Source organism: Enhydra lutris, unplaced genomic scaffold, assembly GCF_002288905.1.
Source record: "Enhydra lutris kenyoni isolate GAN:26980312 unplaced genomic scaffold, ASM228890v2 scaffoldscaffold14, whole genome shotgun sequence".
In the NCBI taxonomy this organism is placed as follows: domain Eukaryota; kingdom Metazoa; phylum Chordata; class Mammalia; order Carnivora; family Mustelidae; genus Enhydra; species Enhydra lutris.
This window is the reverse complement of record NW_019154098.1, coordinates 38477498-38504282: the sequence shown is the minus strand read 5'-3', so window position 1 is coordinate 38504282 and position 26785 is coordinate 38477498. Positions and strand designations below refer to the sequence as shown.

At 35.3% G+C, this 26785-nt stretch overlaps 1 protein-coding gene across 5 annotated transcripts in view; it reads left to right on the top strand.

Annotated features, from left to right (window-relative positions):
• LOC111146810 (vacuolar protein sorting 13 homolog B) overlaps positions 1–26785 on the top strand; it is a 755552-nt gene that overhangs the window by 85986 nt on the left and 642781 nt on the right. For all 5 annotated transcript variants that reach the window (XM_022502501.1, XM_022502502.1, XM_022502500.1 and 2 more), the window contains 7 exons: positions 1179–1274; positions 1744–1866; positions 2334–2471; positions 3395–3482; positions 12220–12411; positions 17726–17895; positions 20745–20939. In XM_022502501.1, coding sequence (XP_022358209.1) covers positions 1179–1274; positions 1744–1866; positions 2334–2471; positions 3395–3482; positions 12220–12411; positions 17726–17895; positions 20745–20939 — 1002 coding nt within the window. The remainder of the gene's footprint in view (positions 1–1178; positions 1275–1743; positions 1867–2333; positions 2472–3394; positions 3483–12219; positions 12412–17725; positions 17896–20744; positions 20940–26785) is intronic.

Below are 26785 nucleotides of genomic sequence, written 5' to 3'. Positions count from 1 at the left end.
TCATTAGTAAACATGGGCAGAATACCTTTGAAAAAATAAATACTTTGGATCAGTTTTAGGTTTACAGAAAACTGGCAACGTACAGAGAGTTCACATAGATTCCTTACTCAGTTTCTCCATTGTTAACATCTTATACTATCATAGTACATGTATCAAAACTAGGAAGCCAACACCGGTGCATTTTTGTTAAGTTCCAGACTTTAACTGAATTTTATAATGTTGTTTTCCGTAATATGATCCAAACCAGGATACCATATTGCATTTAGAAAAGTATGCCTTAAAAAATAATTTATCTAATTTTTTCTAGATACATACAAGTAATGTGTTGTAAGCTTGAGGGGTACAAGGGGTGTTGCTGTGGTTGTTGTTTTGGCAGCATCTAGATTAGTACTTGTTATGTAGCTGTCACTCATTAAGTATTTGCATGATCGAATGAGTCTGAGACACATACTCTTTTTTTCCACCTATTTTTTTTTATTAAATATTTTTATTTTTTTATAAACATAAAATGTATTTTTATCCTCAGGGGTACAGGTCTGTGAATCGCCAGGTTTACACACTTCACAGTGAGGCACATACTTTGAGAGTAAAAACTTTGAGAGTAAAAACCCATGAACCTACTTCCCTCATAGAGCTAGATGAAGTTTTGTTAAATTTATTTGTGGGTGTTGTGTTTTGTTTTGTTTTGTCTTAGTTTTCTTTCTGATGAAAAATTTGGGAAAAATTTTGGAAATGATTGAACTAACTCTGATTGAATTTGTATGGTATATAAAATGAATAGAGGTTAAAACATATGTAAATTTTTGGCAGAATATATGAACTATATGAATTTTGGCAGAATATATGAATATATGAGACTGTTATAGCTACATAGCTTTTACCTTTTTAAGCAATATAGATATGATACAAGGATGTTAAATAAAAATATGATCGTATTTAAATTCTCTATTTGAACTTACACTAGAATATTCAACCTTTATACCATGGATAATCTGTTACAGCTGTTTTTGTTGCACCTGTTTTCCTGCTTAATAATTAAATTTCCTGAATCTTAAAATTGGCCGTTTCCATCAATTCATCACAGTAATGACAGTTTATTGCTATCTAATACTAAATTCACTTATTTATTGTTTCTTATTTCACTTATTCACTAATTTCACTTATTTATTGTTTCTTAGCTTACTGAAATGCAAGCTGAGAGTAGTTATTATAGCCCTCAGAAAGTAAAATCCAGAGAAGTATTGTGTTGGGAACAAGAAGGAACTACAGTTGAGGTAATCTTTCAATATTGAACATATATATTTAAAACTTTTTTGAATGGTCCTTATGTTAATATTTAATAAATTCAGGCTTTTATCATAGTGGTGTGTTTTAAAATATATTCACGTTTTTTTCTATTTTAGTCATCAGTAGTATTGGGTTGAAATAATTATTACTTTAACAGATTCTACTATAACATGCAACATGAATTCTTTCATTTTTACATTTAACTTGTGTGAGCTCCTATGTATATGTGGATTAATGTTCATAAGGTGCCAGTCATTGAGGATACAGAGATAAGTAAGATGTTTCTTAATTTAGTAGGGTTTATGAACTGAGGAGAATAAATTTGGAAAGTCCACAATCCTAAAGAAGTTTCTACTAATTCAGTAATTCTACAAGGAAAGCCTGTAACTTTTTTGAGCCTGTAACATTTTTATGAAAATCAGATTCTTAGTTCTAATGTTTCCTTCCCTCTTACAGGCCCTTATGATGGGAGAGCCTTTCTTTGATTGCCAGATTGGTTTTGTCGGTTGTAGAGCCTTGTGCCTTAAAGGAATTATGGGTGTTAAAGATTTTGAAGAGAATATGAATAGAAGTGAAACTGTAAGTCAAATTCACCCCTTTTCCCCCTTTTTTGGATAGAATACAGGGATAATGAAGTGCTTATTGAAGTGTTTAACTATACCAAAAAAATCTGTTAGACTGCATATATCTTTGGCTTAAGAGAGGAACTTTACTGTTTTCCCCTGTAAGAAATTATAGAGCTCAGGGGAATTTAGAAAGTTGGTAGCACTTAACACCTGGACAGTAGTTCCAAATACTTTCCAATTCATAAATGTTTCTTCTTTCTTGTTTATGGCAGCTACTTGTAGTTCCTTTTTGGTTTGTTAAAATGTTCTTTGCCAAGATAGGCAGTGAAAATGGAGACAGCATTCCTTGTCTTTTTACAGGATTTAAAGTTGTAGTGATTTCTATTGACTACTGAATGGGTGTTATAAAACCAAGGTTTTATTTTCTTTAACAGTTCAATGATTTTTCCTCCTGTTTAGAAATTTTGTATTTATTTTCAGGAAGCCTGTTTCTTTATTTGTGGTGAAAATTTGAGTATGAAAGGGTTGACATATCTTACAAATTCATTGTTTGATTACCGAAGCCCAGAAAATAATGGTACTCGCGCTGAATTTATCTTGGATGCAGCTCATCATAAGGTCAGAGAATATATATTTGAGCCACTTTCTAGGCTGTGTTTAGGTGGACATTTTGTGTGAATACTTGTAATTGCCATTTTTCTTCTCAAGTAATACATTTGAATGCTAGTTGTTTATTGAAGCATTTAGAATATTTTTGTCCTGCTTCTACATCTAGAGAAGTTTGATGCGTACACAAAGGTCTCTACTTCTGGATACCGTATAGTCAGTTAGTTTGTTTATCCGTTCCCAACTGTTAAAATAGTCATGGGGGAAACTTGTAGAATGATCTTTTAATTGCAGTTACTTTTGGATATGGGATTAATGGGAAGAGATGAATTTCACATTTTACTATGTATGTGTCTTACTGTTATTTGAATTTTACATGTAAAATTAATGTACTTTTAGGGAATAAATTTAGAAATTCAAAAAAGGCTACCTGAAGATTAGTATAAAAGAATAAATAATACATATTTTAATGCTTTTTACGACATTTACTTTTGTAAAGAATTTAATTTTAATTTGCATATTTCCATATCTTTTAAATATTTTAGGTATATCTTTAGTATTTGAGTTTCATATAAGCATACTGGAATATGTAAGGTTTAAATGTATTTGAGAGTATACATTGGACAGTTTTGTGATGGTCACGGTTGTACTATCCTATTCCATTATAGGTATTCATTAACTAGACATTACTGATAAAGTGGTCAAAATGTCTAGTAGAATTATGGATGCTTTCTTGTGTTGTCTTTAGTAGAGTTAACATTAACTTTCTTAGAAATGAATTCTTTGGATAGCCTCTGTTCTTTTGTTTTGGTAATCCTTTGAGTTGATATTTGAGTTCTATATAAAGATGTATGTTTGATTTTTGACTTAACAGGTTTTAAACTCAGTCTCTTTGATACAATGTGTGTTCTGTTTGTTTTCCTTTGTGCCGGCAGGAGACATACACTGAGATAGCTGGAATGCAAAGGTTTGGGGCTTTTTACATGGATTACCTGTATACAATGGAGAACATCAGTGGCAAAGGTACTAGTTTCTTTCCTTTATGTTTGCTTTTCCTTGAAAAACAGAAACAAAAGACTGTTCAGGATCAGTTGGTCCTTGACCGGCTGTAATCTGTTACATCAGCTTTGCCTTCTGTTACTTTGGAGAATGGTGTAATTATAATAGCATGTTATAATTTTCTTAGACACTTAGATTCTTAGTCCTTTCTTTGTGTAGTTGATTGAAAAGACATTTTATATAACCAACCAGATTTAGTTCTGTTATGTACCAAATATTAAAATTTTGATACATCAGATTTCATGTTGCATTAAGTTGTCAAAAAGCATAAACATTTCTCTTTCTGTATTAAATACATTTCAAAGGTTATGTAGATCTTTTTATTAAAAAAACTGTTGTTTCAAGCAGAATAGTGGAAATAAATTCTTTTGGAGATTATGAATATAGTCTTATATGTTTTATAAGCAATCATGTTTTTAAAAAATTTTATTGATACTTTACATGTTCATCAGTATACTCTGTTGTGCTTATTCTCATCTTTTTTCATATTGGAACCTTATGAAAATAGGTTTATCCTTTTTTGTTAATTTTTCATATATTAATGATTTTTATGTGTTAGGTGATGAGTTTGATATAGTGAATGCTAAGAAGACCAAAGCATTTTTTAGGAGACTAATAGGTAGTATTTATACACTTAAGTAAATGATTATAATATAGCACATTAAGAACAATAATTAAAGTGGAGAGCTAAGAGAGGTCTAGGTCAGAAAGTGACTACTTTTATGGGTTGGGTTAAAGACTTCACAAAGGAGTTGATCATGAAAAATCATTAAGTTTTGTTAGATGAAAACAGAAGGAGAGAGCAGTAACTTTCTGCTTCCTCCTTTTGTAATAGATTCTACATGATGGTATTCTCATTGATCAAACCTTGGGTTTACTTCTTTCCCTAAACTCTTTGCTGAGGTCCTCTCATTCTTTTCCATTGATTTGGTACCTTTTATATGTTGTTGATGCACGTATTTATAATTTTAGTCCAGATTTCCTTCATTTAGAATTAAATATCCATTGCATATTTGGTATTTTTACTTCTTTATTTGTCTCACAGATATTTCAAAACTGAATGTGTTCAAATAGAAATATTAAAATCCTTATGACTGTCCACTGCCTTTTGCTTTTCCCTTAGTTTCAATATTCTTGTCTTGGAAAATTGTTCTTCTGTGTTCTGGTTGCTCAAGCTAGAAACCTAGTAATCATTGTGACACACTTCTCTCCTAGCTTCTAGTCCATCAACACATTTTTGTCACATTTCATCTACAGATGGTCAGTGACTTCTCGTAAACTCCACTGTTACTACTCTCTTCTGATCTGTTGTCCTCTCTACATTTTAATAGCTTTTTACTGTCGTCTGTCTCCCCATGCTTTCAGATTAGTTTAATTCTGTGCTTCAAACACTCACTCACTGACTTTGCATTGCTTTATTTAAAAATAATGTTTAAATTGTGTACCAGATTTTGGTCTTGAGTTACTTGGAGGATAGTAATAACCACTAAGGAAGATAGATACAAGTAGGATTTTTGGAGGAAAAGTTGTGTTTGGAGGTACCTGTGGACATTGAGGTGGAGATATTCAATAACCAATTATATATAGGAAAGGGTAACTAAGAACTTCACAAATTGTTATAGTGTCGTAGTTACCAAATATAGGATGGTAAGTTTCTTCTGGTTCAGTATGAAGTCTTCTGCATGTGTTATGGATTCCATATCTTGTGAGGAGGTGGAATATCAAGTAGTTGTCCTTCAGGGGAAGGAAAAAAGCACTAAAAATTTATTATGTGCATATGTTGCTTCTACACTTTCTAAAAGATAGAAGCATAGTTTATATTTGCTTATATATATTCAGTGTGAGAAACTGGTAATTGGTTAACCTTTAAATTTTTCATATTTTTCATTTCCAAGAATAGGATACAATGTTACAAATATTTTAGTCCTTAACTTTTTTTCCAACAACTATTAGATTATAACATACAAACTGGAAATTTCTATAGGTTTATATATAGAATAACAAAGAATTATAATGGAAATACCTGTGTGTAATAAATTTAAATTATTTTTTGTCTGTGGTCCTGAGACCAAAGACTAAACTGAAATCCTTTGTTTGAAATTATAGAAAAGTAATTTTGAAAAATAACTTTTGAAAAAGTTATTAGCAAGTGTGGATACAGGGGCACCTAGGTGGCTCAGTTGGTTAAGCATCTGCCTTTGGGTTAGGTCATGATCTCAGGGTCCTGGGATCGAGCCCCGCATCAGGCTCCCTGCTCAGCGGGGAGTCTGTTGCTCCCTCTCCTTCTGATCTTCCTCCCTGCTTATGCTCTCTCTGTGTCTCAAATAAATAAATAAATTCTTAAAAAAAAAAAAAGTGTGGATACAGAACTTTTGTGTTTAAATGGGCCTTCCTAGATTCTAAAGGTATTAAGTGCTGGGAAGCCTTACTTGCCTATTTCTGTTTGAATAAATAAAGTGGCTTAAGAATTAGAAATTACCAAGCTGAGGAGTCCAAGGTTATGGAGGAGTAGGAGACTGTAGTTTTGTCTAGTCCCAGGAGTTCAGCTTAGATAGCTTTGAAATCATTCTGAACACCTGCAAACATAACTGGAGATCTAAGAAAAGAATAGCAGCACCTCTACAAATAGAAAAGCAAACACTTTCTGCAAGAATGACAAGATGGAAAAACCATCTCAGAAAAGAGGACAAGAGGGACCATTGACTGCCAGGGACCTAATCAGTATAGGTATAAGCAAGATGTTGGAACTAGAGTTCAGAATAACAATGATAAAGATAACTAGCTGGGCTTGAAAAAAACATAGAAAACACTAGAGAATCCCTTTGGGAGAAATAAAAGAACTAAAATCTAATCAAGTTGAAATCAGAAAGGCTGTCAATAAGATGCAATAAAAATTGGAGGCTTGAACTCCCAATTCTGAGGCAGAAGAGAGAATGAGTGATATAGAAGACTAAATGATGGAGAATGAAGAAGCGGAGAGGAACACCTGGGTGGCTCAGTCAGTTAAACATCTACCTTCAGCCCAGGTCATAATCCCAGGGTTCTGGGATCAAGTTCTGTATCAGGGTCCTTGTTCAACATGGATCCTGCTTCTCCCTCTGCTTGCTGCTCACCCTACTTGTGTGCTCTATCGTTCTCTCTGACAACTAAATGTATAAAATCTTTAAAAAAAAATAAGTTGAAGAAAGAGAAAGAAACAACTACTGGATCATGAAGGGAGAATTCAAGAGACAAGTGATACCAGAAAGTGAAACAATAGAGTAATTGGGATCCAGAAGATGAGGAAAGAGAGAGTAGGGTAGAAGGTATATTGGAGCAAATTATAGTGGAGAACTCCCTAACTGGGGGAAGGAAACAGGCATTCAAGTCCAGGAGGCACAGAGAACCCCTCTCAAAATCAATAAAAATAGATCAACACCTCAATATATAATAGTGAAACTTGCAAATCTCAGAGACAAAGAGAAAATCCTGAAAGCAGTTCGGGACAAGAAGTCCGTAACCTACAAGAGTAGAAACATTAGACTGGCAGCAGACCTCTCCTCAGAGACTTGGCAGGCCAGAAAGGACTGACATGATATATTCAGGATGCTAAATGAGAAAAATATGCAGCCAAGAACACTTTATCCAGCGTGGGTGTCATCAAAATAGAAGGAGAGATAAAAAGCTTCCAGGACAAACAAACTAAAATAATTTACCATAACTAAACCAGCCCTGAAAGAAATATTAAAGGGGATCCTTTAAGTGATCAGAGAGCCCAAAAGTAACATAGACCAGAAAGGAACAGAGACAATATACAAAACAGTGACTTTATAGAATACAGTGGCACTAACTTCCCATCAGTAGTTACTCTGAATGTGAATGGACTAAATGCCCCAATCAAAAGACACAGGGTGTCACACTGGATAAAAAAGCAAGGCCCATCATATACTATCTGCAAAAGACTCATTTTAGACCCAAAGACACCTCCAGATTGAAAGTGAGGGGGTGGAAAACCATTTATCATGCTAATGGACATCAAAATAAAGCTGGGATGGCAATCCTTATATCAGACAAATTAGATTTTGAACAAAAGACTAATAAAAGATGAGGGACACTGTATCATAATTAAAGGGTCTATCCAACAAGATCTAACAACTGTAAACATTTATGTCCTTAACATGGGAGCAGCCAATGACATAAACCAATCAATAACAAAATTAAAGAAACATGTTGATAATAATATAATAATAGTAAAGGACTTTAACACCCTCCTCACTGCAATGGACAGATCATCTAAGCAGAAGATCAACAAGGAATCAAGGGCTTTGAATGACACACTGGATCAGATGTATTCACAGATATGTTCAGGACATTTCAACCTAAAGCAACAGAATACACATTCTTCTCAAATGCACATGGAATATTCTCCAAAATAGACCACATCCTGGGTCACAGATCAGATCTCAGTTGGTACCAAAAGATCTCCAGAATAGATCACATCTTGGGTCACAGATCAGGTCTCAGCTGGTACCAAAAGATCATCCTCTGCATATTTTCAGATCACAGTGCTTTGAAACTTGAACTCAATGACAAGAGGACATGTGGAAAGAACTCAAATACATGGAGGTGAAAGAACATCCTACTAAACAATAAATGGGTCAACCAGGAAATTAAGGAAGAATTAAAAAAATTCATGGGAACAAATGAAAATGAAAACAAAACTGCTCCAAACCTTTGAGATGCAACAAAGGTGGTCCTAAGAGGGAAGTATGTAGCAATACAAGCCTTTCTCAAGAAACAAGAAAGGTCTCAAATAAAAAACTTAACCCTACACCTAAAGGAGCTGGAGAAAGAATGGCAGATAAAGTCTCAACCCAGCAAGAGAAGAGAATTAAGAAAGATTAGAGCAGAAATCAATGAAATAGAAACCAAAAGAACAGAACAGATCAATGAAATTAGGAGCTGATTCCTTGAAAGAATTAATAAGATTGCTAAACCCCTAGGCAGACTTATCAAAAAGAAAAGAGAAAGGACCCAAATAAATAAAATAATGAGTGAAAGAGGAGAGACTATTACCAACACCAAACAAATACAAACAATTATAAGAACATATTTTGAACAACCATATTCCAACAAATTAGGCAGTCTGGAAGAAATGGATTCATTCCTACAGATGTATAAACTACCAAAACTGAAATGGAAAGAAATAGAAAACCTTAACGGACTCATAACCTGCAAGGAAATTGAAGCAGTAATCAAAAATTCCACAACAAACAAGAGCCTAGGACTGGATGGCTTCCCAGAGGAATTCTACCAAAAATCTAAATAATACCTATTCTTCTGAAGCTCTTTCAAAAAATAGAAATAGAAGAAAAACTTCCAAACTCTATGAGGCCAGGATTACTTGATCCCCAAAACCAGACAAAGACCCCACCAGAAAGAACTACAGACCAATATTCCTGATGAACGTGGATGCAGAATTCTCACCAAAATACTAGCCAGTAGGATCCAACAGTATATTAAAAGGGTTATTCACCACAACCAAGTGGAATTTGTTCCCATCTACAAGGGTGGTTCAACATCCACAAATCGATCAACATGATACACTACATTAATAAAAGAAAGGACAAGAACAGTATGGTCCTCTCAATAGATGCAGATAAAGCATTGACAAATCCAGCATACTTTCTTGATTAAAACTCTTCACAGTGTAGGTATAGAGGGAACATACCCCAATATCATAAAAGCCATGTATCGAAAGCCCACAGAGAATCTTGTTCTCAATGGAGAAAAGCTAAGAGTTTTTCCCCTAAGGGCAGGAACACACAGGAATGTCCATTCTCACCAGTGTTGTTCAACATAGTACTAGAAGTCCTAGCTTCAGCAGTCAGATAACAAAAAGAAACAAAAGGCGTCCGAGTGGGCAGAGAAGTCAGACTCTCACTCTTCACGGAGGACATGGTATTCTATGTGGAAAACCCAAAAAACTCCTGGCCCAAATTGCTAGAACTTGTACAGGAATTCAGCAAAGTGGCAGGATATAAAATCAATGCACAGAAATCAGCTGCAATTCTATATACTAACAATGAGACAGAAGAAAGAGAAATTAAGGAGTCAATCCCATTTACAATTACAAAATCCTCAAACCCATGAGATACCTAGGAATAAACCTAACCAAAGAGGCAAAGGATCTGTACTCAGAAAACTAAAAGAACACTCATCAAAGAAATTGAGGGAGACACACAAAAAAATGGAAAAATGTTCCATGCTCATGGATTGGAAAAACATATTGTTAAAATGTCTTTGCTGCCTAGAGCAATCTACACATTCAAGGCAGTCCTTATCAAAGTACTGTCAACTTTTTTCACAGGGCTATAACAAATACTAAAATTTGTATGGAGTCAGAAGAGTCCCTGAATGGCCAAAGGAATGTTGAAAAAAAAAACCAAACCTTGATGGCATCACAATTCTGGACTTCAAGCTCTATTACAAAGTTGGAATCATCAAGACATTATGTTACTGGCACAAAAACAGCCACATAGATCAATTGAACAGAATAGAGAACCCAGAAATGGATCTTCAGCTCAATGGTCAACTCATCTTCAACAGAGCAGGAAAGAATATCCAATGGAAAAAGGACCTTTCTCTTTAACAAATAGTGTTGGGAAATTGGACAGCCACATGCAGAAGAATGAAACTGGACTTTTTTTTTTTTTTTTTTTTGCTATATATAAAAATGGACTCGAAGTGGATGAAAGACCTAAAAGTGAGATAAGAATCCATCAAAATCCTAGAAGAGAACACAGGCAGCAACCTCTGTGACCTCATCTACATCAACTTCTGGCTAGACATGTCTCTAAAGGCAAGGGAAGCAGGGCAAAAATGAACTATTGGGACTTGATCAAGATAAAAAGCTATTGTACAGCAAAGGAAACAGTAGAAAAAACCGAATGACAACCTACAGAATGGGAGAAGATACTTACAAATGTCTTACCAGGTAAAGAGCTAGTATCCAAAATGTATAAAGATCTTCTCAAACTCAACACCCAAAGAACAAAAAATCCAGTCAGGAAATGGGCAGAAGATGTGATCAGGCATTTCTCCAAAGAAGGCCTATAAATGGCCAACAGACACATGAAAAAAATGCTCCACATCACTTGGCATCAGGGAAATACAAATCAAAACCACAGTGAGATACCCCCTCAAACTGGTGAGAATGGCCAAAATTAACAAGGCAAGAAACAACAGATGTTGGTGAGGATGTGTAGAAAGTGGAACCCTCTTATATTATTGGTAGGCATTTAGGCATACAGCCACTCTAGGAAACACTATGGAGACTCCTCAAAAAGTTCTAAATAAGGCTACCCTATGGCACAACAGTTACACTATTAGGGATTTATCCCAAATATACAAAAGTAGTAATCTGAAGGGCCAGCTGAACCCCAGTGTTTATAGCATGATGTCCACAATAAGATGTGGTATATATATATACAATGGAATACTACTCAGCCATCAAAAAAAAGAAATCTTGCCATGTGCAATGATGTGGTTGGAACTAGAGGGTATTATGCTAACTGAAATAAGTCAGAGAAAGACAATTATAGAATTTCACTCATGTGGAATTTAGAAAACAAAACAGAGGATCATAGAGGAAGAAAGGGAAAAACAAGATGAAATCAGAGAGGGAGACAAACCATGAGAGACTCTTAATTATAAGAAACAAACTGAGGGTTGATGGAGGGGAAGGGGGGTAGGGAAATGGGGTACCTGGTGACACAATGTTCCTATGTCAGTTGTATCTCAGTAAAGCTAAAAAAAAAACCTAGAAGTCACCATATGTCATCATTTATAATGTGGAGTTATGTATTAAGAACAAATCTCTAATGTATGGAGTGTACATATTAGTTAAGCAGAAATACCTGTATGTAGAGCCAGTATTTTTTTAGAAGATAGCCCTTGGTTTCCACCTCAGTATATGGGTAGATAAGGGATTGAAGAATTTGGGTTTTGTATCATGTAGCGTGGTCATAGTAATTTTGTTCTAGAAAAAGTTTAAAGCCGGTAAAACCTATTATTGTCTTCCATGATCACTATACAACTGTCACAGTGCCCTGTGAACATTTTTTCAGCAAAATTTCTAAGATAAAATAGTAAAATGCAATTTCCTCTACTCAGCCTTCCTAATTAATATCATAGTATTGTGTATAGAATTATTGGATATTAGCCAGTTAGATTTTAGAGACTAATTTTCTTAAGAATGACTATTTAAATTTTGTTGCACTTCTTGTAACATTAAATAGATTATGGGAATAATTGTTATTTGAAAAAAATGTTTTTTTGTTAATAATCACCATCTCATTTGTGTAGAGAAAAAATATAGATTAACAGTGTTCTGTGTATTCAGTCAATGGAGAATTTAAAAAAAAAAAGATTTTATTTATTTATTTGACAGAGAGAGAGATCACAAGTAGGCAGAGAGGCAGGCAGAGAGAAAGGGGGAAGCAGGCTCCCTGCTGAGCAGAGAGCCCGATGTGGGGCTTGATCTCAGGACCCTGACACCATGACCTGAGCTGAAGGCAGGGGCATAACCCACTGAGCCACCCACGCACCCCTGGAGAATTGGTTTTAAGGCATTAATCTATAAGCTAAAAAGAGAAGAGTAATATTACAATTGGTATATCTGATTGCTTAAAATATTAATATGAGATGTGGTTTCTTGTAGGTTCTGCAAATCAACAAGACTTTTCTTCAGGAAAAAGTGAAGATATGGGAACGGTTCAGGAGAAATCTACAAAAAGCCTTGTTATAGGTCCTCTTGATTTTCGTTTGGATAGCAGTGCAGTACATAGAATTTTGAAAATGATTGTTTGTGCCTTGGAACATGAATATGAGCCATATGGTGGGCTAAAACCAGGTTTGTTTTTGTCCTCATTTTGAATCTCTTGCTAGTTGATTTGAATGATTATATAATCCAGTTTGTTGTAGTTTGCTAAATTATACTTTTTTTGTGTAATTTGCCTGTCTGATTTTCATGTATTTAGTTGTATGTAGAAGTTATGGGAGAGGTCAAGATTTGGAAATTATTTACATAAGTACTTTATTTACCAGTTTTTGTCAGGATTTTATTACCACACTTTTGGATACTTTTTCCTCATGTATATTCCTGAAATAATGATCATTTTCCCACTTCGTGGTTTCTGAAGAGCAGACATGAAGATGGACTCTGAACATACAAACTTAGATTTAAGGAGACATAGCTCTTACTGGTAAAAAACAATTTGTTGCTTACCTAATTTTTTCAATGTAGCATGAAACTGTCATAATTTCCTAAAATACAAATTCATTTTTTATACAATAAAGCACTCTCTATTAGGACATAATAGCATGTAAAGGACCCCTCTGACATTAGACTATGGCTTGAATTCTGACTCCTGCTTTTAGTGTTAGGATATTTAAGTAATATCACTGATTTTTCATTTCTCTGTCTTAGTAATGAGTTTAATTATTGGGCTAGTGATGGTTAAATTATCTCCTCAATATCTATTATTCTCTTATTTTATAGTAAAAAAAGTTTCTATGATAGCAGTTCTTTTTTTTTTAATTTTTATTTATTTATTTGACAGAGAGAAATCACAAGTAGGTGGGGGGTAGGGGGATGCAGGCTTCCCGCTGAGCAGAGAGCCCAATGTGGGGCTCAATCCCAGGACCCTGGGATCATGACCTGAACTGAAGGCAGAGGCTTAAGCCACTGAGCTACTCAGGTGCCCCCTATAATAGCAGTTCTTATGATAAAATTAAATAACACATTCCAAGTATAGTCACAGGACTTGAGGTTCTGACTACTGGGATGGGAGCAGAACTTTAGTTAAGTGAATTTTGGGGCTGTGACTTTAAAAGGAAATACACATACCTTCCTTTTTTTTCTTTACCCTTCCTTCTGGGTGGAAAAAAATTATAATGGCTGGAGCTGGAGCTGCCATCTTTGACCCTGAAACGAAAGTTGCATGCTGAGGATAACAGCAATAAGAGCAAGAACCTGGGTCTTTGGTAGCATGGTAGCACTGTCATCTCTTTAGATTGTTATATGAAATAAATTTCTGCTGTTCAAACTTTATTTGAATTTTGTCATAGCAAATTTACTGTTACCTAAGTATTACACTGGTAGGACCAACTTCCAAAGATCAGTGCATGTAAATAGCATGTAACATTGTGTCTAGTGCATAAGAAGTGCTTGGCATGTTTCTGTAGTCATTTCTTATACTTTGCTTGCATGCCTACTTCATCCCAGACATCATAAAAGGGCTAGAATAGTGTATATGAGATGGTTAAAATAAAAGACAGTGACAGTACCAAATGTTGGGGAGAATGTGAAGAAACTACGTCACTCATCATTGCTGTTGGGAATGTAAAACATACAGCCACTTCTGAAAACACTGTCAGTTTCTTTAACAACTAAACCTGTAACTACCTGTAACTACTAACTACTAACTACTAAAACTATAACTATTGCCTGTAACTAATAGCCTAGCAACTGTACTTGTGGGCATTTATCCCAGAAAAATGAAAACTTAGGTTTACACAAAAATCAATACCTAATTTGTTTTTCTCATGTGAAAATCCAAGACAGTAAGGTGCTCTAGTGGATTAAGGTAAATGTTCCTTGAGGTTGTCTTTAGACCCAGAATTCTTTCTGTCTTATTATTCTACCATTCTTTGAGATATATCTCATCTGTGTGGTCAGTGTTGGCCCACTATTGCAATATCTAATTTGAATCAACAGGAAAAGTGGGGCAAGAGAAAATGGTAGTTATTGTGCTTTCATTTAATAATACGGCTCAGTCATCCTATTTACCAGAACTTAGTAACAAGTCCCTATACCTAGCAGCAGGGATACTGGAAAGTGTAGTAGTCTCTGAGAGCCTCAGTACCAGTCTTATGTTCAGAGGGTTTTTTTGCTAAAAGAATGGTTATAATTAGTCTTTTTGACAGTAGAATGATTCCCTACATACATATATACAAACACACGTATATATAACATGAATTTTTATCTGAAGCAGTTTATCGTCTCAAGAATGTGACACACACATATCTATATATCTATATATCTGTATATGTATCTGTGTATCTATATATCTATATAAACTGTATACATACATATCTATATGTATATAAACTGTATATATACATATACATATATATGTATATATACTGCTGTTAGCTCACTTATTTTGATATACAGATAGTTCTCACTTTCCGTGGTAATTAGGAACCATAAAAATGTGCCAGCTGAAATCATGGAAGGTGGTCATAATCAGTGGGACAAAATTGAAATTGTTTCACACTTTCAGATATTTTTGTCAAAATGCTAAAAGCTCTCTATTGGTATGACTGTATATAGAAATGAAGAAAATACTAAAGGGAATAGTAAAGTAAGAGTTTTAGTTAAAAATAAAACCAAAACAAACTTAAAAGTATTTTATTTTATTTTATTTTATTTTTTTAAAAGATTTTTAAAATTTATTTGACAGACAGAGATCACAAGTAGGCAGAGAGGCGGGCAGAGAGAGAGGAGGAAGCAGGCTTCCCGCTGAGCAGAGAGCCTGATGCGGGGCTTGATCCCAGGACCCTGGGATCATGATCTGAGCCGAAGGCAGAGGCTTTAACCCACTGAGCCACCCAGTTGCCCCTTAAAAGTATTTTAAATGGTGCTTGTTTCCTTGTCTGATAACTTACAATATAGAGGACTGTCTTTCTGACACTTGGGCAGATTGTTGTATTTCTGTTTGGATCAGATTCCCATACATTTTCAGTGTCATAAAAACCACTGAGAGTTCCTTTAATGGGAAGTATTTTGTTTATATCACTTCCTCTGGGACTTCTTCAGACATCTTCATTCTTTTTATCACAGCCACTTTCCTCATCGACATTAGTCTGTCTTCACTAATTCCCCTAGCTGCATGTCAGGAGTCTCTCCAAGGGTACAGTGTTGCTATTACGACAGTCAGCTGTTTCTTCTGTAACTCCTTGTTTGTTATCAGTCTTTGTTTCTTTGCTGTACTTTCCTTTTTGATTGCTGGTTCTTTTCCATTTACCCATTTTTGTGAGATGTCACATGGGTTTATCACTGGTAACCAAGGAGGCACCACAACTGCATGCTTTGCTGTCTGTGCACGAGTTAGATAACAGATAAGAGATACCAGTAACCCAACCTGACGGACTTTGAAAGAAGTGACTGGATAGGTCACTGATCATGATGCATATCTGATGTTATGATTTGTGGGTTGAAGAACTTGCAGTAAGGTTTATACTTTACACATTTTTACAGTGGCAACTGATATTTGAACTTTTTTGGGGGAACTGGCATTTTTTCACTAAAACAGGATAACTAAAACTGATGTATGCCAGAACTATGCAAAGTGAGGGCTGCTTCTGCATACATGTTTGCATGTAAATGAGTACATATATATTACATCTTAAGTACTTAGTTTTCCACTTTTTAAAAGCTATTTATTGGAAATATTGGAAAGCACAAAATCTAAGGGCACAGTTCTGTGAATTTTGCAAACTTAACCACATCTATGTAACTGTTCAAGAAATGGAACCTTGGTAGCACTCCAGAAGTCCCCTTTGTGCTCTCTTGTCTTTACTCCTCTGACCCTGAGAGTAACTTCTCTCTCTACTTCTATCTTCTTGGATTTAGTTTTTGCTGAGCTTATAATTCATATAAATGGAATCACAAAATATGTATGTTCTCTCTCTGGCTTTAGCTTGTTTATGAGATTCATTTCATTATGATGTAGTGTGTCATTGTGTGAATATACCGCCAATTATCCATTTTACTGTTGAGTATTTAGTTTCTAGGTTTTGGTTAACTATGGCAGTGATGCCACAGACATTCTAGTACATGCCTTTTGGTAAACATGTGTACTCCTTTCTGTTGGGCATGTATGAGTGAATCACTCAGATAAAAGGATTGCATATGTTCACTTTTAGGAGGTATTTACAAACTGTTTTCCCAAGTGGTTGAACCGCTTTACATTCTTTTTTTTTTTTTTTTTCTTCAAAGATTTTATTCATTTATTTGACAGACAGAGATCACAAGTAGGCAGTGAGGCAGGCAGAGAGAGAGGGGGAAGCAGGCTCTCTGCTGAGCATAGAGCCTGAAATGGGGCTTGATCCCAGGACCCTGGGATTGTGACCTGAGCTGAAGGCAGAGGCTTTAACCCACTGAGCCACCCAAGCGCCCCATACTACTTTACATTCTTATCAGTGGTTTGGAGAGTTTTAATTGCCAGGGCTGGCAAACTATGACTTACTGCCTCTTTATGCAGCACATGAATTGATAGTGGGTTTTGTGTTTTAAATAGTTAGGAAAAAATAAAAGAATCATATTTTATGACCCATGAAAATTATATGAAATTTAATTTTCACTTTCTACAGGTAAAGTTTTATTGGGACATAATCATGCTCATAGAGTTTGGTATTATCTGTGGCTGCTTTTGTGCTACAGTGGAAGAGTTGAGTAGTTGTGACAGACTATATGGCCCACAAAAACTAAAATAGTTTCTAAATGGCTCTTTATGTAAAAGGTTTGCTGATGTTTGGTTTGCATGCTTGCCAACACTTAGTATTAACCATTCTAGTGGGTATTTAACCATTCTAGTGGGTCAGTAATGCTGTCCTGTGACTTTATTTGCACTTATCTAATGCCTAATGGTGTTATCTAGCTTTCCAAAGGATTTTTGGCAATTTAAAAATACCATCCTTTGCTTGTTCAAGGCTTTGTAGCCCATTTTTCTATTCAGTTGTTTATTATTGGTTTTTTGAGAGGTTTTACATTAAAAAATTTTTAGTATGCTGTGGGTCCTTTGTATTGATATCTGTATCCATCTATCTGTGGCAAATATCATCTATTTGTTGCTTGCTTTTGCATCATCTTAATGGTGTTTTTATCAATAGAAGCTGTTATTCTTTTAACAAAAGAGATTAAGAATTTCTTTAAAATATTTAAAAGTAATTTAAAATCAAATATAAATTTTTTATAGTAAAGACATATTTACATTCTACAGTAACTTATGGGTATAACTTAAATTTGTTAAAGGTAACACATTATTTTGCAGTTGCTTCATTGTTGAAAAGAGAAATATAATTTGTCCTTAAAATTTGGGAACCAATTAATACACTTATTTAAAAATATTTTTTATTAAATTTTCATTATTTCATTTTAGATATTAAGGATGAAAATGAAACAATACTGAATCCTGAAGAAGTGGCATCTTTGGAGGAATATATTCCTACTCGACATACAAGTGTTACTCTGCTCAAATGTACCTTCACTATTTTCATGGCTGAATTCAACTTGTTGGACCATTTGCTCCCTGTCATTATGGGAGAAAAGGTATATTTTGCAGTTTACTACTTTTTTTTCTCATACATGCATATTTGCAAGTTCTATGATACTGTAAGAAGGAGATGATAGAGTAAAAGAATATGTCCTTATATAATCATCCATGGTGATGTTAAAACAATGTAACTATGATTGTTAATTCTTATGTGTGTGTATATGTGTCTACATATATATTATATATAAATAACCTCAAGCTAAGGCTATATCAAGAAATGGTGAAGAGAGCATGGGTCTAGAAGTCAGTCCATATACAAACTATGACACTTTGCTTTGTATCTCTAAACCTGTTTCTGAAAAACAACAAAGCAAAACATTTGTCAAGTGGGCTGACAGATTGAGCTGGTAAAGAAGCAGTAAGCCTAGATGGATTCAGGTAGTTTATTACTTACATTGTAAACATAAAAGCAAATCATTAATCGTGTCAGCTTGTTGTGTCCCTTTCAGGACAGTCTTGAAACCAGAAGGCCAAAGTGACCTGCAGCACACATGTACAGCATACCATTAAGCAGAATACCCTTTGTCAAGGATTCAATTCCATGTGTTATCTAAGCAATTATAGAGATTATAGCTGTACATTGAGAATAGTAAGTGGAAACCCCATATGTCACCTGAATGTGGGATGCTGATGAGAAAATGTCTCATTGCAGTTTCCCTCAAAAGAAGGTGAGACATGGTCTTTTAGAAGCTCTGCAAGTCCTCCTATCTTGATGTGTTGTGAGAGTAATGGGATGTTCTCCCAAGGCTTAAGTCGGCTGTGGCTACATCTTGCTTTGTGGTCTGCACGGATTTGTGTAAGATTGTCAGGTTGTTGGCACAGAGCTGTTCCCTTACAGTAGCTAGCTCTTAGAATTATTTTTAGTATTAGATGAGATAATGCATATAAGCCATTTGCACATATTAGGAACACAGTAATTACTACTTTATTGTTAATGAGGACTTATTAGATGCTTCACTTGATTAGGCCATTGCTTTCTGAGTTTGCCATATACATAATAAAGTATTATTTGTTATCTTTAGTTTCTTTTGGTTGTATTTCTTTTGATATGTACATAATGATGATTATAGAAATAAAAATGTCCTAACTTTAAATAAGAACTTGTGGAAGTATGACAGGGAATTGACTGTGATACGATAGTTTCATGTTGTGTATTTGCTCCATATTGTCCACTTGTAATTGTTATGTTGCTGGGTAAAGCAATCATCTTGGGAAAATTTCAGCGGAGAAAAAGCATGTCAGTATTAGACATTAACTTCAAAGCAGCTATGAGTAATGAGTTCAAGAAAGAGACAAAAAGAAAGAGACAAAAAAGTGGAAGATTTCAGAAAAGCCCTCAATCTATTAAAAAAAAAACAACAACAACCAAATCACATTCTGGAACTGAAAACTATAACACACTTCAGAAATAAAAAGATGGAAAACAATTTAAATGCAAATCACAGAAAATAGAGTGTAGCTGTTTTAATACCAGAAAGTGTGAGCTTAAGGCAAGAAATATTATTAGAAATAGCTGTTTTATAATAATGAGTGTTAACTCCATGAATGGAACAACATAGATAGTTCTTACAGATGGCATGTTGAATTAAAGCAGGCAGTCAGGAGCATGTACTGTATAATTCCATAATGTTCACGAACAGGCAAAACTAGTCTGTGGTGATTGCAGTGCAAATATTGGCTGCCTCTGGAGAGAGTCAGCCGATCTATCGCCTGAGAAGGGATATATTGTAGAGTGCCTGAAATGCGTGGTGGTTACAGATGTAAAATTTTATTGAGCTCTCCACTTAAGATTTGTGTGCTTTACCATATGTTATACCTTAATAATCCAAAGTAAAGTCGTTTAAAAGAGCAATTGCTTTAGTAAGTAGTGGTTTAACAATTATTAATAAAAAGTTAAAAAAGCATGTTCAAACAAGTATGTTCAACTTAGTCGATTTTAGGCCCAGTGTATCTCAGTAATGGCACTTTTGGCGTTTTGGACTTGGAAAGTATTGTGTAGCATTTACTATCTTTAGCCAGTCTTTACCCTGCTAAGTGCTAGTACTGCTCCCCAGTTGTTGTGACAATGGAAGACAGAAAGAACAGTGAAACCTCTCTCCCACAGATTTTCATGTACATCTTAGTTCATACTGTTTCTTGTTGCGAATGACAGTATGGCATTTTAAGGAAGTAAGTTAGTTTTAGGACCAGCAGGGGTAGTTTGCTAATCAGGGTTCATACTGTAGACATCTTGATACCTACTTGCATTTATTTGGAAGCTTAGAGAGGTTCTGTAACACTGAAAGTACCAAGCCTAACTTGAGATTCTTAGGATTTTATGAGGTTTTAACGTATGTATTGTTAGATACAATATGTTTTGTAGATACGATATGGATCAGAAGTTATTCCTCCTTGCGGGTTTTGCTTCTTGTGTCTGTGAAACTGTCTGGAATAGTCTTCTTAGTCCCTTCATCATCTAAATGTGAATAAAGGACAAGAAGACAACTAGTGGGTGGCTCTGGGATATCTAGGTCAATATTTGGGAATGGTTGAGCTTAAGAAAATACCATTCAATGTACTGAGGAGCACATAATGAACTATCCCAGTTGGTTGAAAAATAAAAAGTTTAACCAAATGGGCAGCAAAAATTTTTACAGTAAATATGCATTTTTTTGAAATCTAGGACATACTTAAAAATATATAGAAGACATTTGTATTTGGTTATGGTAAGAGAGTCCCATAGAAAATCATCATTTCTAGATTGATTTGATAACATTGCAAAATGTGCCGTCTGAGGCTTGTGTGGGGGCATTGCACGTTAGTCACTGTTTTCCTGAGTTATAAAGTGAACTTTATTATTTTCCAGAACTCAAGTAACTTCCTGAATGCTACAAATTTCCAGTCTCTTCGGCCTTTGCCATCCATTCAGATATTAGTGGATAAAATTAATCTGGAACATTCTGTGCCAATGTATGCTGAACAGTTGGTGCATGTGGTCAGCAGCCTTACTCAGCCTTCTGATAATCTGCTTCATTATTGCTATGCACACTGCTATCTTAAGGTAGGAAAAGTGAATTTTCTTGTTTATTAGTATGTTTGGCTTTGGGAAAATTAAGTATCTTTTTTCTTAGATTTGTCACTTCATGGAATTAGTACCCCCATAAGATGAGATTTAAATGATACATAATGGATATATTCATTATTCAACATAATTAAATGAAAGTGTACCTATTTTAAAGTTACTCAATTATTTGGGATTAGCTTGATGTTTATACGTGTATATGTTTATAATACACCTACAGGTTTATAATGTTAATTATGGTTTTTGAAGATTTTTTAAAAAAATGTTTATTTTAGAAGTGAGAAGGGACAGAGGGAGAGACTCTTCACACTGACTCCCTGCTGAGAGTGGAGCCCAATGCAGGCTCAGTCTCATGATCCATGAAATCATTACTTGGGCTGAAACCAAGAGCTGGTCACTCAGAGGACTGAGCTACCCAGGCGCCCTGTTTATGAAAATTTTATCTGTCATCAATGATAATTATAAGTAGTGTGAAGGAATACTTAGTTTATAAGAATGTTTTAAAGACTCATGATTTCTTTGAGGGGAACATTTTTGTGAGACAATGCTTTATAAAGAAGGTTTAACACTTTTTTTTGGTCGTTTCTTTCCTCTTAACTGAATTCATGTTAATTTCTGGATACAAAGAGAGAATGCTTAATGAGTCAAATTGGGTTATATAGCATTAATTATTGTAGGCTTTACTGAGCTCTCCCTTATTTTCTTGGTAAATAATACATCCCAGGGGTGCCTGGGTGGCTCAGTTGATTAAGCATCATACTCTCAATTTCCTCTCAGGTCATGATCTCAGGGTTATGAGATCCAGCTCTGCATTGGGCTCTGCACTGAGCACGGAACCTGCTTAAGATTCTCTTTCTTCCTCTCTGTGCCCCCCTTCTCTGCCCCTGTTGTGCATGCACACGTGCACTCTCAAAAAACAACAATAAAAATATCCCATTGTAGGTACATAAAGATAAATTCAAATGTTGAGTAATAAGTGTTTTTGCAAAGCAAACACAGAACTATAGTCAAAGTGGAGATAGCATATATCTAATCAAATTCTTTTAGAGTTTAAAGAAAACTTTACAAACATATTCAAGAATAAGAACTAAAAATACACTAAATTCATGTAAAGGACTCCACAATTAGAGGAATCCAAAAGTAGATTTTACTGGTTCATGCTTCATTGTTCCATGTTTCAAAGTTCTTAAATACTTGCATATTTGTAGAATAAAAGGAAACCAATGTAAATATAAGTTTTACACCGCCTGTAGTTTTAAGATGGTGAAATTTGTTTTCAAACCATGTAGCATAGAAAAACACGTTTCTTCTAGTCCATGCAAAGCCCATTTTTAAGAGGATAGAGGAAACTCCACTCCCTTGGTGAGAGAGTGACACTGTCATGTTGCAAAGGGCTGTGGACACCGGAAAGTGTAATTCATTAGGGCCATTATTAAAATTATCCACCACGGTATTTTATGTCATATGGAGAGCAGGAGAAAGTAATTTTGAAAGCTAGATATGTAGGTAATATTTTATATTTGTGCCTTTTAATTTACTCCCATAATTATTACACTGAGGTTTTTTTTTTTTATAATAGTATGACTTGAATATCAGATTATAATGTTGAGAATATTTGCCTTGTTATTGAAACAGGACTAATTTTAGGTAGTTCACTAATCTTTCCAAGGTATTCTACTTAGGTAGGAGTCATCAATTTGGTAAATAGTAGATTCTTTATATATTGCAGACACTCAGCATTGAAGATGAATAAGGCATATCCTGCCCTTAAGGAGAATGGTCACCAAAGCCATTGGTCACCGATCCAGTATGATTGTACTCCATACTGAGATAAAAGTTACTGGGATAGTTGTTTACTACTATTGTTACCATGTTAAAAGCTCACTTAAATTTCCAGGGTAATGTAGGTGGCTCAGTCAGTTGAGTGTCTGACTCTTGATTTCTGGCTCAGTTCATGATCCTCAGGGTTGTGAGATTGAACCTCTTATTCAGATCTGTGCTCAGCTTGGAGTCGCTTAGGATTCTCTCTCTCTTTTCCCTCTGTCCCTCCCCCAGCTCATGCTCTTGGTCTTTCTCTCAAATAATAAATAAATAAATAAATAAATAAATAAATACATAAATAAATAAAGTCTTGAAGAAACATTTTCAGGGTAATGTAAAAGTTAGTTACAGTGTAATCCAGATAACGTTATGTTTTGGGAAAACGTCTTGCTTTTTTTTTTTTTTTAAAGATTTTTATTTATTTATTTGACAGAGATCACAAGTAGGCAGAGAGACAGGCAGAGAGAGGAGGAAGCAGGCTCCCCGCTGAGCAGAGAGCCCAATGCGGGGCTCGATCCCAGGACCCTGGGATCATGACCCGAGCCGAAGGCAGAGGCTTTAACCCAGTGAGCCACCCAGGTGCCCCAGGTCTTTTGCTTTTATGCATACTACTATCTAGTTGTCTTTTGTATTTTGGTTAATTTGAGTAGAGCTATGTTTAATGGATAAGCCAAATGTTCTAGGAGGTTTGGTGTTGGGCAGAGCAGGAATATTATATGTAGAAAAATTTGTCATTGATATTAAGAATATTGAGTATTTTGGGGCACTTGGGAGACTCAGTTATTTAAGTAGCTGCCTGTGGCTCAGGTCATGAGCCCGGGGTCCTGGGTTTGAGCCCTGAGTCAGGCTCTCCGCTTAGTGGGGAGCCTGCTTCTCCCTCTCCCTGCCCATCCCCATGCTCTCTCATGTACATGCTCTCTCTCTCAAATAAATAAAATCTCGAAAAAAAGAATATTGAATATTTTTTTAAAAAGATTTATTTATTTATTTGACAGAAATCACAAGGAGGCAGAGAGGCAGGCAGAGAGAGAGAGAGGAGGAAGCAGGCTCCCCGCTGAGCAGAGAGCCCGATGCGGGGCTCGATCCCAGGACCCTGGGATCACGACCCGAGCCGAAGGCAGAGGCTTTAACCTACTGAGCCACCCAGGCGCCCCAGAATATTGAATATTTTAAAAAGTAAAGGCTTGAGTCTTGAATATATCATTGTATTTTTGATGCTTCTTTAGGGACCTGGTCCTTTTTTTTTTTTTTTAACGAATTTTTATTTTAGAGAGCTCATGGGTAGCGGGAGGGTCAGAAGGAGAGGAGAGAGAAGCAGACTCTCTGCTGAGCTTGGAGCCTGCCTCAGGGAGTGGTGGGAGGAGGCGGTGGGTGAGGGTGAGGGGCTTGATCCCAAGACCTGAGAGATAATAACCTGAGCTGAAATCAAGAGTCAAATGCTCAACTGACTGAGCCGCTAAGGCACCCCTGGCCTGGTACTTTTTTTTTTTTTTTTTTGAATTTATTTGTCAGAGAGAGTGCATACACAAGCAGGGGGAACAGCAGGCAGAGGGAGAAGCAGACTCCCTGCTGAGCGGGGAGGCTGATGCAGTGCTCAATCCCAGCACCTTGGGATCATGACCTGAGCTGAAGGCAGATACTTAACCAACTGAGCCACCCAGGCGTCCCTGGCCTGGTACATTTTTAAACGGTCAGGATTTGGTAGAGAGTTTTAGTTTATATTTGTACTATTTGGAACTGACTCAAAATACTGATTTGTCGTAAAGTTTATAGCAGTTCATGTTACTTGGCTTAATTACTCTGACTTTTGAGGAGGTTTACCAAGATTAATTTTCCTATTATGGTGTTAAAATATTACAATAGAGGATATAAATGTGTATTTCATGTATGTGGCATTTTAGACCCTAAGTAATTTTCAGTTAAATACTGAAACAAATGCTCAAGTTTTAATTTTATATACCTAAACTCAACTGTATTGACCATATAATAAAATGGTATGTAGCACCTATTTCATGTAATGAAATTTATTAATTGGGAGAGTTGACATGGATGTGTGAAGAAAACCCACAGGTGAAACTTTCATATGTCTTACCAAATCTTCTTTATTTAACTGGTAAAGCCATCCTTTGAATATATATGGCATCATGTAGCTAAGTCATTGCAAAGCATCTGATGTTTGAAACATGAGTAAATTCATGGAAGCACCCTATAAGCTATAGAATAGTACATGAATTTAAGGCCTTTTTACCTCACAAGGATCAGCCATGGCATGTGCTTCAGAGTGATCACGAAGATTATAGTAGTATGAAAATCCTTTGGATTTCTTAGATTTGGTAATTTTCAACCTCAAGAAAATAATTTTCTCCAGGATTTGGAGAAATGGTGCTTTCATATGTGGCTGGTGGGTGTATAAATTGGTATCATTTTGGAAAGTACTTTTGCAGGACCTAACATATTTGAAAACAAATTTACCTTATTCTATCTATCCCAATTTTCAGTGTATATCCTATAACAGGGGTCAATAAACTTTTCTTTAAAGGGTCAGAGAGTAAATATTTTAGGCATTGTGGGCCAGGAGGCAAAATTTAGGTTGTAGTATAGGTACTTAGTTAATAAGAGAATAAATTTCCACAAATTTTGAGTTGATAAAATTAAAAATGTAATAGTCTTTTTTTGTAATTCAGTTTTACTAATGAGAAGAATGGGATTCTTTTTCTTGACATAACATTTCACCTCATTGGGGTTCCTGCTTAGTGTTTCCTATCACCAAACAGATTATAAGTGTTCATATGTAAAAATTATTCTTAGCTTGTAGGCAATACAAAAATAGACATTAAGTGAAATTTGACTTGTGGTTTGCTGACCTCTGCTCCAGAGAAAATTTTGCATATGGAGATAAATACAACTAGAGATCTGTATGTGCTCACATTGATAGCTTTCTACAATGTAATTTTTGGTGGGAATACAAGAAAGCATAATTATATATATATATATATATATATATATATATATATATATATAAAACTATAATGCTATTTATGTAAATAAAACAAAATGCTAAAGATTGTTCACAGATATAAAAGGGTCTATGAAGGTAGATACAACCCAAATTCTTGAAAGTAGGTTTAAGTGGTTTGGGGGTGGTGTGGGGACCAGGGGAACTAGTATGAGTGTCATGGTTAAAGTAGACTTTAGATATGTTTTGAGGTTTTCTTTTTTTAAATAATGGCTGTTGATAAAATTTACATACCATAAATTCACCTTTTTAAAAGAATAGAAATTAGTAATATTTAGTGTTTTCACAATTAATGCAACTGTCACCTCTATCTAATTTCAGAACATTTTCATCAATCCCAAAAAGAAACCCTCTGCCTATTAGCATTCACTCACAATTTAAACTCCTCGCCTCCTACCCCTTAGAACCACCAGCCTACTTTCTGTTTATATGTATTTACCTATTCTGGACATCTCATGTAGATGAAATCATACAACATATGATCCTTCGTGACTGATTTCTTTCACTTAGCATAATATTTTCAAGGTTCATTCATTTCATAGAGTGTATCAGGATTTTATTCCTTTTTTATGGCTGAATAATATTCCATTACATGAATATACTGTATTTTGTTTATCCATTAATCTGTTGATGGGCATTTGTGTTTCAGAATGGCCATTTTGGGGCATCTGGGTAGTTCAGTTGGTTGAGCATCTGACTGTTGATTTCAGCTCAGGTAGTGATCTCAGGGTCACGGGATCAAGCCCTGCCTCAGCTCCTTGCTCAGCCAGGAGTTGGCTTGGGATTCTCTCTCTCCTTCTTCTCCCTTCTGCTAGCATGCACGCATGCTCATGTGCACTTTGTCTTTCAAAGAAATAAATTTTTAAAAATGGGCATTTTTGGCTATTAATAATGTAGTTACAAACATTAATGTATGTTTTTTGAGTGATAGCAAGTTTTCATTTCTTTTGGGAGTATACCTGGGGGTGGAGTTGTGTGGTCAAATGGT